This window comes from Pituophis catenifer, unplaced genomic scaffold, assembly GCF_029215685.1.
Source record: "Pituophis catenifer annectens isolate HBS135680 unplaced genomic scaffold, rPitCat1.0.hap2 SCAF_7, whole genome shotgun sequence".
Classification (NCBI taxonomy): domain Eukaryota; kingdom Metazoa; phylum Chordata; class Lepidosauria; order Squamata; family Colubridae; genus Pituophis; species Pituophis catenifer.
The window spans coordinates 66,386,003-66,403,204 of NW_027256887.1; the positions used below are offsets into that span (position 1 = coordinate 66,386,003).

At 39.2% G+C, this 17,202-nt stretch overlaps 1 protein-coding gene across 1 annotated transcript in view; it reads left to right on the forward strand.

Annotated features, from left to right (window-relative positions):
• Window positions 1-17,202, forward strand: part of LARGE1 (LARGE xylosyl- and glucuronyltransferase 1) — a 381,838-nt gene that overhangs the window by 322,530 nt on the left and 42,106 nt on the right. The window contains exon 10 of the mRNA XM_070947065.1: window positions 13,843-13,998. Coding sequence (XP_070803166.1) covers window positions 13,843-13,998 — 156 coding nt within the window. The remainder of the gene's footprint in view (window positions 1-13,842; window positions 13,999-17,202) is intronic.

Below are 17,202 nucleotides of genomic sequence, written 5' to 3' on the forward strand. Positions count from 1 at the left end.
TAAATGTGGCAAAAAAGGAGCCTTGGTGGCGCAGTGGACTAAAGTGCTGTTAATTAGCATTTATTTATTTATTTATTTATTTATTTATTTATTTATTTATTTATTTATTTATTTATTTTATCATATTTGTATACCCCCCTACTCCCGAAGGACTCAGGGCGGTGAACAGCCAAAATAAAATACAAAGACATACAAAAGTTAAAAAACTATTAAAAACAGATTAAATAATTTAGGCTCAAAAAACAAATTAAAACATCCAATTTATCTAAAAAACATTTAAAACCCAATTTAAAAGCCGATTTAAAAGGGAGAGTTAGGCCAGACCAGCCTGTTGGAATAAAAACGTTTTTAGGGCGCAGTGGAAGATGCGTAAGTCTTGGATCCTCCGTATCTCCAGGGGGAGCTCGTTCCAGATGGCAGGTGCCCCCACAGAGAAGGCTCTCCCCCTGTGGGCCGCCAGTTGACATTGTTTGGCCGACGGCACCCTGAGGAGCCCCTCTCTATGGGAGCGAACTGGTCGGTGAGAGGCTACTGGTGGCAGAAGGCGGTCTCGTAAGTACCCTGGTCCTGAGCCATGGAGCGCTCTAAAGGTGGTAACCAAAACCTTGAAGCGCACCCGGAAGACCACTGGGAGCCAGTGCAGCTCACGCAGGAGGGGGGTCACATGGGAGCGCCACATCGCTCCCGTCACCACCTGCGCGGCCGCATTCTGGACCAATTGGAGCTTCCGGGTGATCCTCAAGGGGAGCCCCATGTAGAGAGCATTGCAATAATCCAGGCGTGAGGTGACAAGGGCGTGAGTGACCGTGCGTAACGAGTCCCGATCCAGAAAGGGACGCAACTGGGAATCAGGCGAACCTGATAAAAAGTCCTCCTGGCCACGGCTGCCATATGCTCTTCTAAAGACAGCCGTGAGTCCAGGAGGACGCCCAAGTTGCGAACCCCATCTGTGGGGGCCAACGACTCGCCCCCAATAGTCAGAGATGGTGCCAACTGACTATATCGGGACGTCGGAAACCACAGCCACTCGGTCTTGGATGGGTTGAGCCTGAGCCTGTTCCTCCCCATCCAGATCCGTACGGCCTCCAGGCACCGGGACATCACCTCGAGGGCATCATTGGGGTGGTCTGGGGTGGAGATGTACAGCTGGGTGTCATCAGCGTACTGATGGTACTTCACCCCAAAACCATGGATGATCTCACCCAGCGGCTTCACATAAATGTTGAACAGAAGGGGGGAGAGGACCGATCCTTGCGGCACCCCACATACAAGGGGCCTCGGGGTCGACCTCTGCCCCCCTGTCAACACAGACTGCGACCGGTCGGAGAGAAAGGAGGAGAACCACTGTAAAACAGTGCCCCCCACCCCCAACCCTTCCAACCGGTGCATCATGATACCATGGTTGATGGTATCAAAAGCTGCTGAGAGGTCTAATAGGACCAGGACAGAGGAGCAACCCCTGTCCCGAGCCCTCCAGAAATCATCTACCAATGCGACCAATGCCGTCTCTGTGCTGTACCCGGGCCTGAAGCCCGACTGGAACGGATCTAGATAAGTCAATTCATCCAGGTACTGAGGCAGCTGCCATGCAATCACACTCTCAACAACCTTCGCAACAAAGCGAAGGTTGGAGACAGGACGATAATTTGCTAACACAGCCGGGTCCAGGGAGGGCTTCTTGAGGAGGGGCCTCACCACCGCCTCTTTCAAGGCGGCGGGAAAGACACCCTCACTCAAAGAAGCATTTATAATCCCTTGGAGCCAGCTTCGCGTCACCTCCCGGGAGGCCAGTACCAACCAGGAGGGACATGGGTCCAATAAACATGTGGCCGCACTCAGTCTGCTCAGTATCCTGTCCACGCTTTCGGGAGTCAGATGATCAAACTCTTCCCATATAATATTCTCAGGACCTGCCCCTGTCATCTCCCCTGGATCTACCCAGTCATAGTCCAGCTGTTCCCGAATCTGAGTGATTTTGTCATACAGATATTGTACAAAATCCTCAGCTCTACCCTCCAAGGGGTCCTCCCGCGCCCCCTGGTGGAGCAGGGAGCAGGTCACCCTAAACAGGGCAGCTGGGCGATTATCTGATGACGCAATAAGAGCAGAAAAGTAGTTACTCTTCTCTACTTTTATCGCCACTAGGTAATTCTTAATATGAGATCTTACCAGTGTCCGGTCGGATTCAGAACGACTAGCCCTCCAACTGCTCTCTAGGCGTCTTTTCCGGCACTTCATCTCCCTCAGCTCCTCAGTATACCAAGGAGCCAGGTGAGACCGGCGCTGGGTCAGAGGCCGCAAAGGCATGACTCGGTCCAAAGCCCCAGCAGCTGCCCTATCCCAGGCGGCTACTAAGTCCTCAGCCGAGTCGTGTGCCAGAACCTCAGGAAATGGCCCAAGCTCCATCTGGAACCTATCAGGATCCATCAGGCGCCTGGGGCGGAACCACCTGGTCGGTTCTGCCTCCCTGCAGCGGGGTGTGGCGGTTCGGAGGTCCAGGCGAAGGAGGGAGTGATCTGACCATGACAAGGGTTCAATCGCTATATCCCCTATCTCGAGATCACTCAACCACTGTCCAGAGACAAAAACCAGGTCCAGTGTGTGTCCCCCCATGTGAGTAGGGCCATAAATTAACTGGGTCAGGTCCATAGCCGTCATGGAAGCCATGAACTCCCGAGCCATCTGAGACGTCTCGCCGACTGATGGCAGGTTAAAATCCCCCATGACCATAAACCTGGGGGTGTCAACCGGCACCACTTAGCTGCCAGCTGTCTGCAATTACTGCAAGTTCAAATCTCACCAGGCTCAAGGTTGACTCAGCCTTCCATCCTTCTGAGGTAGGTAAAATGAGGACCCGGATTGTGGGGCAATAAGCTGACTTTGTATAAAAAGAACACCGCTTAGGGGGGGCCGAAAGCCCTACTAAGCAGGTATATACAAAAGTATGAAGGCTGTTGCTTAATGCATTGTAAGCCGCCCTGAGTCTCCGGAGAAGGGCGGCATATAAATCGAACCAATAAATAAATAAACAATAAAAAAGATCGTAAAATGGGGCAAAACTCACTTAACAAATGTCTCACTTAACAACAGAAATTTTGGGCTCAATTGTGGTCATAAATTAAGGACTACCTGTATTACATGAAATTTAAGGCAACTTAGATTCAGTTATATTCTGAATCTCAGTTCACGTAGCCAAATTCCTCTCTGTATTCAACAGCCTCCCAAAGAAACAAACAGCTTTTCCTTCCACAGCATCCCGTTATTTCTCAGATCATTTAATTTCTGGCAAGGTTTGCTTTTCTGCCTCTGCTGCCTTGGCTTGCTTACTCCGTGCTAATCTTCTTGGTTTCCCATTTACTTTAACAAGAGCTGACTTGCGTAGAGCAAAGGCACTGGTTTTTCTCCACTTCCTTGGTCGCTTCTCAGATCTCAGTTCCTTTGGACTCAGGGTGGGGCAGCCACCAAAGCTGTGCTTCTCTTTGCTTACATTCACTAACACTGGAGGAAGGAATAGGGCAAGATAAGATGCTCTGCTTTGTCTTGTCTTCCCAGCAGGTAAAAAATACAATGCAGAATCAAGATCAGCAGGCCTGCCATTGCTCTGCCCAGCATTGGATGATAATTGGGTAGAGATGAGCTGAAAGCCCAGGCTATGCTGCTACAATCATGTTATGGCCTATTCCTCACTTTTCTTTCCCCCTGAATAACAGACGCCTTTTATAGGTACTTTATGGCTACCTGTATAAAGCGTCTGTTGGCTTCAGAATGCTGAAGAGACAAAATGGATCTATTTCTCTGAAAAGAACTTCACTGAATAGGATTTCTCTGAGCTGCCCAAGATCTTGTTTCTTCAGGAGCTTCAGCCTTGCTTTGGGCTGGGTCCAGTGGTTGGTTGCTACCAGTTCGCCCCGGATCGGGTGAACCGGTAGCAGTGGGAGGCTCCGCCCAACCCACCCAGACGCTTCTGCGCAGAAACATCACGCACATGCACGAGCGTGCCCACGCCCACGAGTGAACCAGTTGCGACCGGTTTTGAAACCTGCCCCTGGCTGGGTCCTGACTTGATCTATTTAATTAAACAAATTACATTTGGCTCAGGTTTATACACTTACTAAGATAAAGCCAAGCTGTCTTATTATGTCTCCACTTTGCATTTATCTCTTTTCACTTCAAAGCCTTTGCTTTGGCCTTGCTTGCTGGATCTGGCTTCTCCTTTAAGCCATGGATAGCCACAGAAAGCAATGTAGAAAGTATAGAGGATGGCCTTGAAGGACAGAATGAAGATCCAAGGCAATGATCTGATAAAAGTTGTCCACACCAAGGAAGTAGTCTGCAAAAATGCTTCAGATAGCAGCAGCACCCCAATTCATACAGAGATAAAAGAGGAAAGTATATTCAGACTTGAAATACTCGGTTACTGTAGCTCTTCTAATAAAAATTACTGTAGGCCACACAGTATTTGTTTCTTAGTCTGATTTACTTTATAGGGTTGACAAGAACCAACAGTAAGGATATGAGAACAGGCCTTCCTCAAGCATCCCAAAACCAGAGCACTTGCTTTTAAATTATTGGGAAGAACTTGCATTAAAAGGCATATGGATCACATATTTAATGTGCAAAAATCCATAGAGGACCTGCATAGGTGTTAGCAGGTACGTTCTTAATTCTCCAAACTAATCACTCCCATGGCTGTGCACAGAACTGAAGCTTTGTTCTTTGTATGTACCAGTGGTGGGTTGCTACTGGTTCGCCCCAAATCAGACGAACTGGTAGCAGTGGCAGGAGGCTCCGCCCACCCACCTGGATGCTTCTGTGCAGAAGCAGCACGTGAGTGTGTGAGCGTTCGCGAGCAAACCAGTAGCGATGGGTTTTGAAACCCACCCGTGGTAAGTACATAGCATAGCTCTGTATACACAGTGGCTCCCTTTTCATTCTTGATGGTCCCCAAATTAATCAACTTTATTTAAACATTTGGTTAGAGGAGCAGTACTCTAATCCATGATCCATGACTTATTTTTCAGCCTCTGTGTGGATTTTGACCATGAATGCTGAAAACTGAAAGGTTAAGTTCTTGCAACTTCGAGGCAGAAAAAATATTACATATTCCAATTAATTTGGGGGTGGGGGAGAGAGTCTTTATCTTGTTTCTGCATTCAAATATTAATTGCAATCTCAGCCCCTAAATGTTGCCCAGTCTTGGGTCAGAGACTGCATTCAGATCTGATACTCCAACTTAAGAAAAAGAAAGTTTTTCTGCTGGGTAAAGAGTTTTCAGCCCCAGAAAAGTGACAAAGTCCACACAGCAACTGAAATCCTATACAACAAGTTAGTTAATTGTGAATTTCCCCAAGAATGAATTCAGTGACCTCACTAAAGGAACCAGGCAAAGAAGTTGCTGGTTGTCAAGGATACAACATAGATATTTTGGGCACTAAAAATAATTGCAGAAAACTTTTTTTTTTCCAACAGAGAAAAAAAATAGTTCAATAAAAGTTTATTTCAGCAATAGATTTTAATTACTGAAAATATGCCCCCTTCCCATAAATCCCTCCCTTAACATTCCTTGTTCAGTTATACCATCATGTTTAACATAATCTGTGCTGAACTAACTGTTGCTTCTGCAGTGATCCAAATCAAATACCTACTTGTGAAAAATAAACTACACAAATTAGTTATTTGTCATCATATCTTCCTAGCTATATTTTCCAAAAGAGAACCACCTTGTGAAATTTGTCTGCTAAAATGTCTATTAACTCAGCATTGTAACCCAAGACAGGCTTTTCAAATTCATCACAACTCTTTCTCATTTGTTGTATTTCTTGCAAAGCCTATAAATTGGACTGGATATAATTCTTATTGCGAACACTTGCCTTGATCCTGGCCTTCTTTCTTTTTCATGCATAACAATATTTCCTGCATCCCCAAAAGCAAATTCAGTTCCCACAAAGTTAGGCTGATTGACTGTTCCTTCAATTATGCTGTTTATGTTAGTTGACATTTCTTGACTGTGGAGACCTGTACTGTCTGAGTTTGATTTACTTGCATTAGTTTCATGTAATTACTGTACCCCACACTCACTAGCACTGAGGATATTAGCTAGTCTGGTAATAAAATATCTCCAAGCAAGCAACCAAGCTCAAAGAGAGCACCAAGAACTCCAAAGTTTAATCCTGAGCTATTTACACATTCTGTTATATTGGATTTTCTTGACTATGCCAATAGAGCAATCACTTTTTCAAATAGAAGAGTTATTTTACATTTTATCAAACTAAACTGTCAAATAAAAACAATATATCTTTGTCCTTTTTTGGCAATTGGTTTGTTTGTTTGTTTATATGCTACCCTTTTCACCATTAAGATGACTCTGGGAATTTACAAACAGTAGAAACATAAAAAAAAATTAAACTATATAAAAAGCTAAAATGAAGGCAAGCATGGGAATGAGATCTTCTTACCCCATCATGCACCTCCAGTAATGAGTATCCCCTCAGGCTCCCAAGCCAACCAGTAAAACCAAGTTTTAATACCCTCTGGAAGACAAAAGGGTAGGAGTGGTAGAGTGTGCCACAGAGCCAGGACCAAAGTGGTAAAGGCTCTTTTCCTTGACCCTACCCTACCTGCCAGAATTTCTTAGCAGATAAGGAACAAATTGGGGTGAGATGGTATAACAAGATCTCCTGACTTGAGCAGGGTACAAGCTGCTATAATTGATACTTCGTTATGCATGTAGGATTGCCTAGCCCAACAGAACCGTATTCTGTTTAATAGCAAATCATAGTTTGACAGTTTGCGTAACATTCATTTGATACGGTGGACAAACCACAGGTTATTGGCTTTGATATAATGACCTGTTGCATATCAGCAAGAATATTGTTCACTTCATGACATAAACAGAGAATATGCAAGCCTAAACTTGTATTGGAATGCACATTTACCTTTTCTCATTCCAGTATCAAATACAGTATCACAATATTTTTAGCAAAGTTCCAATATCTCCAATATTAAGGAAAGCTGTTTTTCCCAGAGTCTCTCAGCTTGAAGGACAAAACTTATGATCCTAACCTTAAAATATCTGTATTCTATAGCACATTATGACAAACCTCCATTACTTTCCTATTTTTTGGAAACTTTGATCCATTAATTTGAAATGCAAATATGCTTCAATTCCACAGTGTGGGTACAACTAATTCTGTTTCACTGTAATAGGATAGTTAAATTCCCCAAACTCCTAGAACGGTTAATCTTTTTTTGAGCATGACTCCTTAAGATTTGGAGTCGCATTCAATGGAAGCTTCTGTTAAAGAAAGGTCAGGTTGCTAATAGTTCAACATTCAAACATAGAAAAGATAAATATTCATGGAATTCTGTATAAAGTATGTCAATAGGGAAAAAGATAGTCAGAAAGACCATAAGAAAGAGAGGGCTGCTCTGATCATAGAAGTATTCAAAATTAGGGGTAGCTACTTGCCCTAGAAACGTTTTCCATTTATTTTTTATTTAAAAAACTGTAGCAGTTACAAGGGTATTTAAGGGGATGGCATCAACATTCATATTTGAATTATGTGGAATATGAGTTCTGTTGAATTATAATAAATTATGCATAATTGTGTATGTATCAACAGAAGAACTTTCCACCTGATTTCATCCTGACTAAGGATTATGGCAGTTGGACTTCAATGTTGTAAACTTTAATAAAATTATTTTTTAAAAAAAGTATATCTGAATAGAGCCAGGTTGGAGAAAGTTGTTCTACTTCAACCCAATTTATTACTGTAAACCTATTGTTAGAAAATGTGCCATTCTTATATGCTAAATGGGAGAGTATTATTTATGGCATTCATAAATTCTTAAACATTTCAAAAGCATAAGAATATATGCATATTCTCAGAGCCATGTCCTGTTAAAACTCTCATTGCCGTGACCTTTAACTGGGCAAAATTGTGCATCAAAGGGCAATAACTTCTGAACCAGGGTACCTCAAATGAGCTAAGTTACAGAATGTGTCCCAAATCCAAAAGCCATTGTTCCTGTGAGAATAAAATTTGGGAAAGTTGTGGAAGCATCAGTGCTACTGGTTGCTGCTACGCTGCTGGATTACTGCTGCAGCCACGAGATTCATTTTCTATGCTCTGTGACTTTCCCAGCCAGTCTCTTAATCCCTCACTCCCTCTGTCACCAGCAGCAGCTACTTAGCTGCCTACTGAAAAAGGAAGGAAGGAAGGAAGGAAGGAAGGAAGGAAGGAAGGAAGGAAGGAAGGAAGGAAGGAAGGAAGGATTTGTGGTGCTCTCTGTCAAATACCCTCAAGAAACTCAATAAGGAAGCAATCAGGAAGTTGGAAGTCACTCATGTTCCCACTGTTTTTTACCTATATATTCATGTTACCATATTGTTTTACAAGATCTACATTTGTGGGCAAATTTTAAATGGAAATATATATTTGTATCATAATATAGCTATTTTTAAAAATGTTTAGTTATACAGGTAGTCCTCAAGGTACAACCAACCATTTACTGATGCTTGATGTTATAACACACCCACACCCCACCCCACCCAAGCTACATACAAACCTGTTTCAAAGTTACAATGACCGCATGGTCATTTGCCCCTATGACCAATCGTAGAGACACTGCACACACCCATCCACCTTTTTCCCTCCCATCTTGCCTTACTGGGTCCCCATAAGGTTTGCCACCCCACTGGGATCCACACATTACTCCCCACTCCCACTCATTTAGCTTTCGAAGATATCAAGATCTTAGGAAGTCAGGATAGGGAAGGCTGCTCCATTGTTGGGCCATTGCTGGACTACATGGCACAATCAAGAATAAATAGCAATAGCACTTAGACTTATATACCACTTTACAGTGCTTTACAGCCCTCTCTAAGTGGTTTACAGAGTTAGCATATTGCCCCCAACAATTTGAGTCCTCATTTTACCCACCTCGGAAGGATGGAGGCTGAGTCAACTTTGAGCCTGGTGAAATTGGAACTGCCAAATTGCAGGCAGCTGGCAGTCAGCAGAAGTAACCTGCAGTACTGCATAATAACCACTGTGACTCATCCTGCCATTTTTTTCTTTCCTCACTATGCTTTGCTCCCCCAAGGCCCACAGCGCAAACATAAAGCTACTTTCCTCACTGGGTGAGCTGAGAATAAATCCTGTCATTTTTGCCTTCCTCACAATAATTTTTTACCCCAGGGTCAACAGCGCTAGTGTAAAGCAGCATAAAGGATTGTGAGGACAGCAAAACCGGCAGGATTTACTTTCAGCTCACCCAGTGCCAGGAATGCTAGCTGGCACAGGGGGAGCAAAGCATAGCAAGAAAAGCAAAACCAGCAGGATTTCTTCTACTCAGTTGTGCCATGTGGCCCCAGCAATGGAGTGGACATCTCTATTCCAATTTCCTGACCTCTGGATATCTTTCAATGGTAAGTGTACAATTGTGTAAGGTGTGGTAGGGAGGAGGCCCATAGGGCTGTGAGGAATGCAGTTGCAAGGGGCAGGAAGCAGAACATGGGATACCTCAGACTGTGGGGAGGCCTTGGGAGTCCCAATGCAGGTAGGTTAGTACCTCCACCAGGCCTCCTATGTTCTCCCCATCCCTGAGTCAACCCATGCTCTAATTAATGACTTGTGTATATGTTTAACGAATGCATTGGATAGAGCAGGATGAGGAACTTGTTATTATCATAGTTACTTAATTTAGACATCAACTATAGACAGTAATGTGCAGGCTCCGTTACTGTAGTAAGTTAAGGACTATCTGTACATTTTTCAAAAAATGAAGTACAGAAATGCCTTCAAAAACAGTTGCACTTTTCCATTTTAATCTGAGTACTCCATGAAATTCTTGTGCATTCCTGAAGGAGATTGGTTTATACTGTTTACTGACCTAAAAAATGGAAGTTATCAAAATGTGCAAAGCTTACCAAGATCAAGTCAAAATATAACTATAATCTTTATTTGGGCATTTATATAAAAAGAGTTAATGAGATTGCAATTATGAGATTAGATTTAGAACAGAAAAGCTAAATTAAAATGTTGTGACCGGTTGCCAGCATTATGAACTCTTAAGAAATATATGGGCATATTATTAACTCCAAAAGAAGTAGGATTTAATTATTCATACTAATTTCCAGTAGGTGCTGACCAACATTATGTTCAGTTGTAAATTAAAGTATTTCAACAGTTTTAACCCTGCATTTAGATTTTGTTCAGGAGCTTGTTCATATCGAATGCCAAATCATTCTGCAGACATGGCCTTCTTATCTTTCATAACACTAACCCAGGATTATAAGGCTAAGCAGAATTATAGAACAGGATTAAAAGAAATGTAGAACTAATTACACTTACACATAAGTGGACTAACCAGATGTCTGAGTTGGAAGGTCTTAGAAATCTAGTTATAAAATAAATAAAAGTAGTTTGTTATGTGGCAATGGTGCCTGTGGTTGAAGAAAAAGAAATTCCATCAGGCAAACAGATTATTGAGAAAAAATACTTATTTAAAGTAACTTTTTCGATTGTGATCATTTAGTAAAGCCTATGTACTATGCAAGATCTCTCTTTCAAGCATGGAAATGTTTGTTTTTTGCTATCCTCTTACTTCCAACTTTAACTGACTGAAACATCCATTAATTGATTCTACAACAATATTTTTGTATTCTATTTTATTGATGGTGATAATGCTGTATTGCTTTTGTCATCACAAGCCTATTATATTTATGGAAGCCATTGTTTGTTTCATGTATTTTGGCATATTGAATGACTTGTAATTACTTTGTAATTACAAAATAAGTTAATTCTGTGTTTGTATACTTTTTGTGTTTCCTTGTGTTTTTTAAATATTGGATATATAATTTACTCTTTACATACTTCCGTACTACCAGCACAACGGGGGGGGGGGGAGATGACACTAATCAGTTTAACTTATTCTCCTGTAGGCTCCATTAATTTCTGTTCACATATAGATTCCTGATACATATTTCAGTCCTATAAAATAATGAACAGCAAGTCCTTGAGATCCATTAAAATTTGGACAAACAGAAACTTTTTTCAATTTGTATATGCCTAGTTGGCAGATAGTAATGAAGTAATTGCCTAGAGTAAATAACCTTTTCTTTTCTTTTCTTTTCTTTTCTTTTCTTTTCTTTTCTTTTCTTTTCTTTTCTTTTCTTTTCTTTTCTTTTCTTTTCATAATCCCTGATTTGATTAAGACTTATTCTCACTGAGGTCATATCAATCCCCAAGGATTTGTGCAGTCCTCTAGGTTTCATGCACTTCTGCGACAGCAGTTTCAAGGACTAAATATGTGCTGCAGATGCAGAAAGATAAAAATGGGAGAGCTACATCAGTGTTTCTCAAGCTTGGCAAATTTAAAATATGTGGACTTCAACTCATAGCATGTCGGCTGGGAAATTCTGGAAGGGGAAGTTCAGACATTGCCAAATTTGACAAGCACTAATCTAGATAAATTCATCTTCTTGCAAGTCTTGATTTCACTAATAACTTCTCCCATCTTCGCTTGGTGCCTGGTATTTTAAATCCTAAATCCTAAAATCACCTTAAAACAACTTCATCCAAAGTCCTGAACAAATAATAGTATGACATGTAGCCTATTTCAAAATACTATTTTCATTTGAAAGGCTGTTCATTTGATATACACTTTAAAATGAAGAACTGGAAGAAGGAATTACATGGCTTTGAACCTGCTTATAAATAATTACCATTTGGAGAGCAGTCCCCTGGGTCTCAACTGGTATAACAATTGTATTACTCTTCAAATTAAGGTAATTATTTCTAAATTGGTATCTGTGCATATGAATTAACACCTATACATTCCATTCAATTCTATGCCCTTTTTAAATGACTCAGTTTCCTCTTTTTTCCTTTTTCCTTTTGGTAATTTTATTCATTGGTAATGCATAAATAGGCCCTGATAAACTGCCCAAATTTCTTTTTGTAAAATGAAAATGTAGTGTAAAGGTGTGTAAAGGTCCCTGAGATGTGGTCCGCAGAGACTTCAAAACTTGGTTCTTTTCATTTCTATTATAACAAAAGGGGGAATGATCAAATACCTACTAAAATGGAAAATAATATATTCACCACATTTAATTTACATTAAATGCAAACTGAAATAAAATCAGATCAAGCTTAATTTTTATTCTACATTGTCCCTTTTCTTTTTCGAGCAATCTATAAAAGGTGTGAACCTCTACTTCAGTTAACAAAGCAACAATAAGTTGTTCAATAGGATTTTTTAAAAAATAATTTCAATTTAGCAAATATCACAGTTCAAAATTCCAGGGTGAGAATTTGTGGAAAGATCATATAAAATTAGGAATCAAAAATGAATTGATGGCATATAATCATATATAGTAACTTCAAAAGGAAATTGTTCTCAAATTTGAGGATTGTGTTGATATTTTTCCTCTTTTCTTCATTGTATCCTTCCTTTAAAAATTTGACCAATAATTTCAATTTCTGCACTTAAGAAAAAGCATTTACCTTCTTTTAAAAATATTTAACTGGCGCTTAAGTGCTCTTTCCTTTATGACATGCATTAACTTATTTTTCTGTTTCTACAGAGGAAGGCATGTTCTTATTACTAATGCTTTATTGTTCCCTGCTCCTTGGATTTTATGTAGTGGTGTCAAAAGGGATGTTTCTTTAGAGGGTGTTAAATTGTCAATAAATAATGTTACTTCACTTTATTATATGAACATCTCACTGCATTGTGTGCATATGGATTCAAATATCAAATTACATACTATAAAACAAAAGGCATAGCTTGGTAGAACTGTCCTAGTTTTCTAGTCAAAATCTTTTCCTGGATAGTTGAGATAACTTTTTTCTTCTGTGAGGTTTTTACGAGATATTTTTGTCCATTTCTGAATTAAGCTTGTTTATTATAGTTTATGTTCTCTTTGTTTCACATAACTCATTTTTATTGGCTATTTCCTCAGTAGCCAGTAAGTGATCCTGTGAAACTATTTTAGTATCATTACGTAAAGATGTTTTCTTACTAGAAATAGGAAATGTCAAGAAGATACAGTTTGCAAAGCTGTAATGCAACTGTTGCTTATTCAGCACTTGGCAATCAGTAGCAGCAAAATATATTTGCAACTTAAAGTACTGTCTTACCTCTATCTAATTTTTTTAATGGACATGCAAACTCTTAAGAGCTGAACTTTGGATGAGTTTCCAATAAAACTCTCTTTCTTCTCCGTATACATTGTTTGGATCTTTTTCAAATGCATAAAATTAATCCTTGGAACAATGAATCCTTTTTATAGCTAAAATATAACCTCCATAAAAATCTTTTTTTTTTCTAATTTGTCATTTTTTTTTACTCTCCTTGATGCTTTTTCCTGAGGGCCTTTAATTCTCACTCTTTTATCATCTTCCTTTATATTGCCAAAGTAGAATTGTTGATTTGGATTGGAGGGTAGAGAAATGATAAAGGGACAGTTTAACTTAACTAATCTTTGCAAAGAAACAAGAATGTAAAAAGTGGTAATTAATAAGATGCTTAGTTCAGTCAAAAGACAGCATGTTTCAAATATCTCTTTGCCCAAAATGCAGAGCCCATCATACAGATAGAATTCAATAGGTAGGATTTTCTATTATTAATTTTCCTTCTTTTCCTTTAGTTTCCTTTAAGAAGAGGTAAATGTAAAAGTCCCTTAGTGGGAAAGATATCTTTCCCACTAGCATGCTCTTATGATTTCTGTACTAAGGAGGAAGAAATGTTGTCAAATGCAAAAAGAAAAAAAAAAGCATATTTAGAAGATAAACCAATGAAGCTGCGTTTTGATGCCTGCATTGTTTTCTCTACCAGGTGATACATTGGAACTCACCCAAAAAGTTGAGAGTAAAGAACAAGCATGTGGAGTTTTTCCGCAACCTCTATCTGACATTCCTAGAATATGATGGGAACTTGCTGAGGCGAGAGCTTTTTGGATGTCCCAGTGAAGCTGATGTCAACAGTGAAAATGTAAGCTGGCCTTAAACTTGGGGGTGGCTTTGATTTCCACAAATGTATGCAATTTGGAAGGGTGGGAAGGGATTTCTCTCAAACAGAAGATTATAATTAGTCCAAATACCCTTAGTGGGGCCTGGAAAATAACTACCACAGGTTAATGCTTGGCCAGCCCAAGACATTGGGTTCCCTGTGACAAAGAATCCCCCCCCCGGTCTTTCACTATTTATTGAGACAAAAGTTCTCCAGATTGTGAGGTGGGCTTTTCTAAATAATTAATTTTCTAAATTAATTAAATATTATTTAATTAATACTGAGGGTTTAACTCAGAACTTTTTGCATTAAAAATTCTGAATTAAAATGAACTTTTCTCCAAGAATAGGAATATAGAGGAAAATAGTCTAAATAGTCTAAAATTTTGTTCGGCACATAATGTGCAGTGGTGAAGTGATAAAGAAATAGATGTTTTTCAAGTTTTATGTCCTATATATATTTATATATTGTAAACAATACAATAGGGAGACATTTTAAAATGCAATTATTGTGTAAGTGTATGAAATTTCAGGTAATTTTCTTCAATAATAAAGCTATATGCAGAATCCTTTCTCCTTCCAGGCACCTATGAAATATAATAGCAGTTTTCATATCTAGTAGAACCAAATTGGCCATTCAAGTCCCTCAACAAAGTAGTTCTGCAGATTTAAATTTAGGCATATTTATACTTAGTTTCTTTCTTGTTGTTCATGTAGTAGTGATTTATTTAATGTATCGGTAAGGAGACTATGCTATGTGATGCATCTAAATTGATGCTCATTAAAAGCAACAAAAGTCAAGAACCATTAATAGCAAGAGAAAAATGTGCTAAAGTGGCATAAGAAGAATAATATTGGTCTGCTAGCTTCTTTATGTATTGAGTGGTCATGACTGGTTAAAACTATTGCTCGGTATGCTTATATATATCTTATGAGGAAATCTAAAGGCCAAAGATTATTTTATGAACTACTGCTTATAGCAGTGTTTTTCAATCCTAGCAACTTTAAGATGGGCAGACTTCAACTCTCAGAATTCCCCATGTAATTGTAATGTAATTTTGGGAGTTGAAATCCACCCATCTTAAAGTCACTAAAAATAAGAAACACTTACTTTTAGGTTTCCCAAATGTATATCAGCCTGTCAGGTGTTTGATTAAAGACCTTTTTACACTAAGACATTCCTACCCAACAAGATCCATGATGGGAGGTATAAATCAACACAGGTTGAAAAGTTGGAGAAGGCTAATTTAGCAAAACTTGGCCTATTCGTCATTTGAGTCAGCTACAGTTTCTTTTTTCAAAGCTTGTTTCTGTTGTATACACCTTCCATTTTCTAGTATTCAGTGCCATTAAATTAGAAGTGTTGATTATCTGAGGGACAATCTTCAAGATCCTGTACTTTTTATTTTGTTTTGTATAGACACGTTTTCCCAATCTGAACATGGATGCAAGTAGGTCCACAATCTCAGTGGGAGTGAGGTTGGTGGTAGGCCACAAAGACAGTAAAAAGAGCTGTCTGTTTATGTGTCTAGCAGGTGCACATTTAATTTGACTTTGAGACAAATAGGATGTGTAGCTAGCTAGACAAACATGAGATTCAGTAGTTTGGGGTTTAGCATGTTAAGGTCAGTAGCTATTTTCTTTCCGTGGCCATCACTGTGGGCCATATTAATATTTATTTATTGGGTGTAGTATGTTATGTAAGCAAAGCAATTACATTTTGTTAACCAGAATTTAGTTATTAGCATGCACACCAATTATGATGTATTTGAGAACAGTGAAAATCAATGGGTTCCTCTCCCACAAAGGTAAAAGACCTTTATTGTCTTCTAATAAGGATTGCTTTAATGACTAGACTGACACATCCATGTAGATTTCTTTACAACTATTGTATGTCAAAGCCTTATTTCAAGATTTATTTTTAAAAAAACTTTATAATTAGCCTATAGCTTTGATATTGCCTGGTGATCCAATCTGCTTAGGAACAATAACTAGATAGCCTTTGTGATTTCAGACACAGTTTTGTTAGAGCAAAACTTGCTTTGATCCTCAAAAATGTCAGATATGACATATGGGAAATAATGAGAAAATGGGGGCCCCATTTGAAATACCAATCATTTGGGGTCTTTAGGCAAGAGTATTTAATGTCTGTGCAAAATGGTTATGTATGTAATGTACTTCCATCGTTTTATTATAGTCATTTTCTACAAAGAAATTATTAATGCTGCCATCTCTCCTGTATTCTTCCCTAACCCCAGACATTTTGCAAAATGTGAGTAAAGACCAAAAGAAGAAATTACATTATTTAGTAGTGCAGCCTATAATCTTTTCTTGCCGTATTCAAGTTGAAGTATGGATGATAATGCAGTCAACTTTGTACTCAGAAAATAGAATAGCAGAATACAGGGGAGGAGGATGCTTGTATTTTAAAATGAGCTTCTTTGCACTACTTGTAATTTTAGTGCTGAAGGCAGGAAGCAAATTATACATGCCCAGTAGACAAGCTGGCCATTCACAGAAGAAGACAGAGTTCGGAATTTAAACAGCTTTGCCACTGATAATTTGGGTGCTGGCTGAATGATAGCTTTCATTGTTTACAAGATCAATGGTTTATGCCTGTCACTGGCAATCTGGCAGTATCAGAATTCACCCTCAAGGGGTTCTTTCAATATGTAAGCTGTTACAGTTTAGCAAGTTAGGTTATTAGAGGTATTGCTTTAGAATTTAATTTGTAATTAAGAGAGCTGGTTTGGAATGCAAATATCTGTTAAATACTTAATGGAGTTCACTTGATTTTATGCTGCCCTCAGTTATGTTTTGGCCTCATTACAATACACTAAGTACTAAGAACAAGGATTACTATGGGCATAAATTAGATAGCTTTTACCTTTTGTTGTTGTTGTTGTTGTTGTTTCTTGGTTATATGCAAAATAATCCATTCTTCCCATATAATAAATATTTTTAACATGCTGTTGGCTCATTTTCCTATACATTTTTTTTCTTCTGTGGATTTCAGTGTTTTGAATTAAAGTTAATGGTTGTTTCTACTTTTAGTTTGATGATTAACTATTATTGAAGGAGATAAGATATAACATTAAACCAGCTCCACAACTAGCCCCATAGAAAAGGAATGGATCACAGTGTGTGTGTGTGTGTGTGTGTGTGTGTGTGTGTGGTATATTTTTAA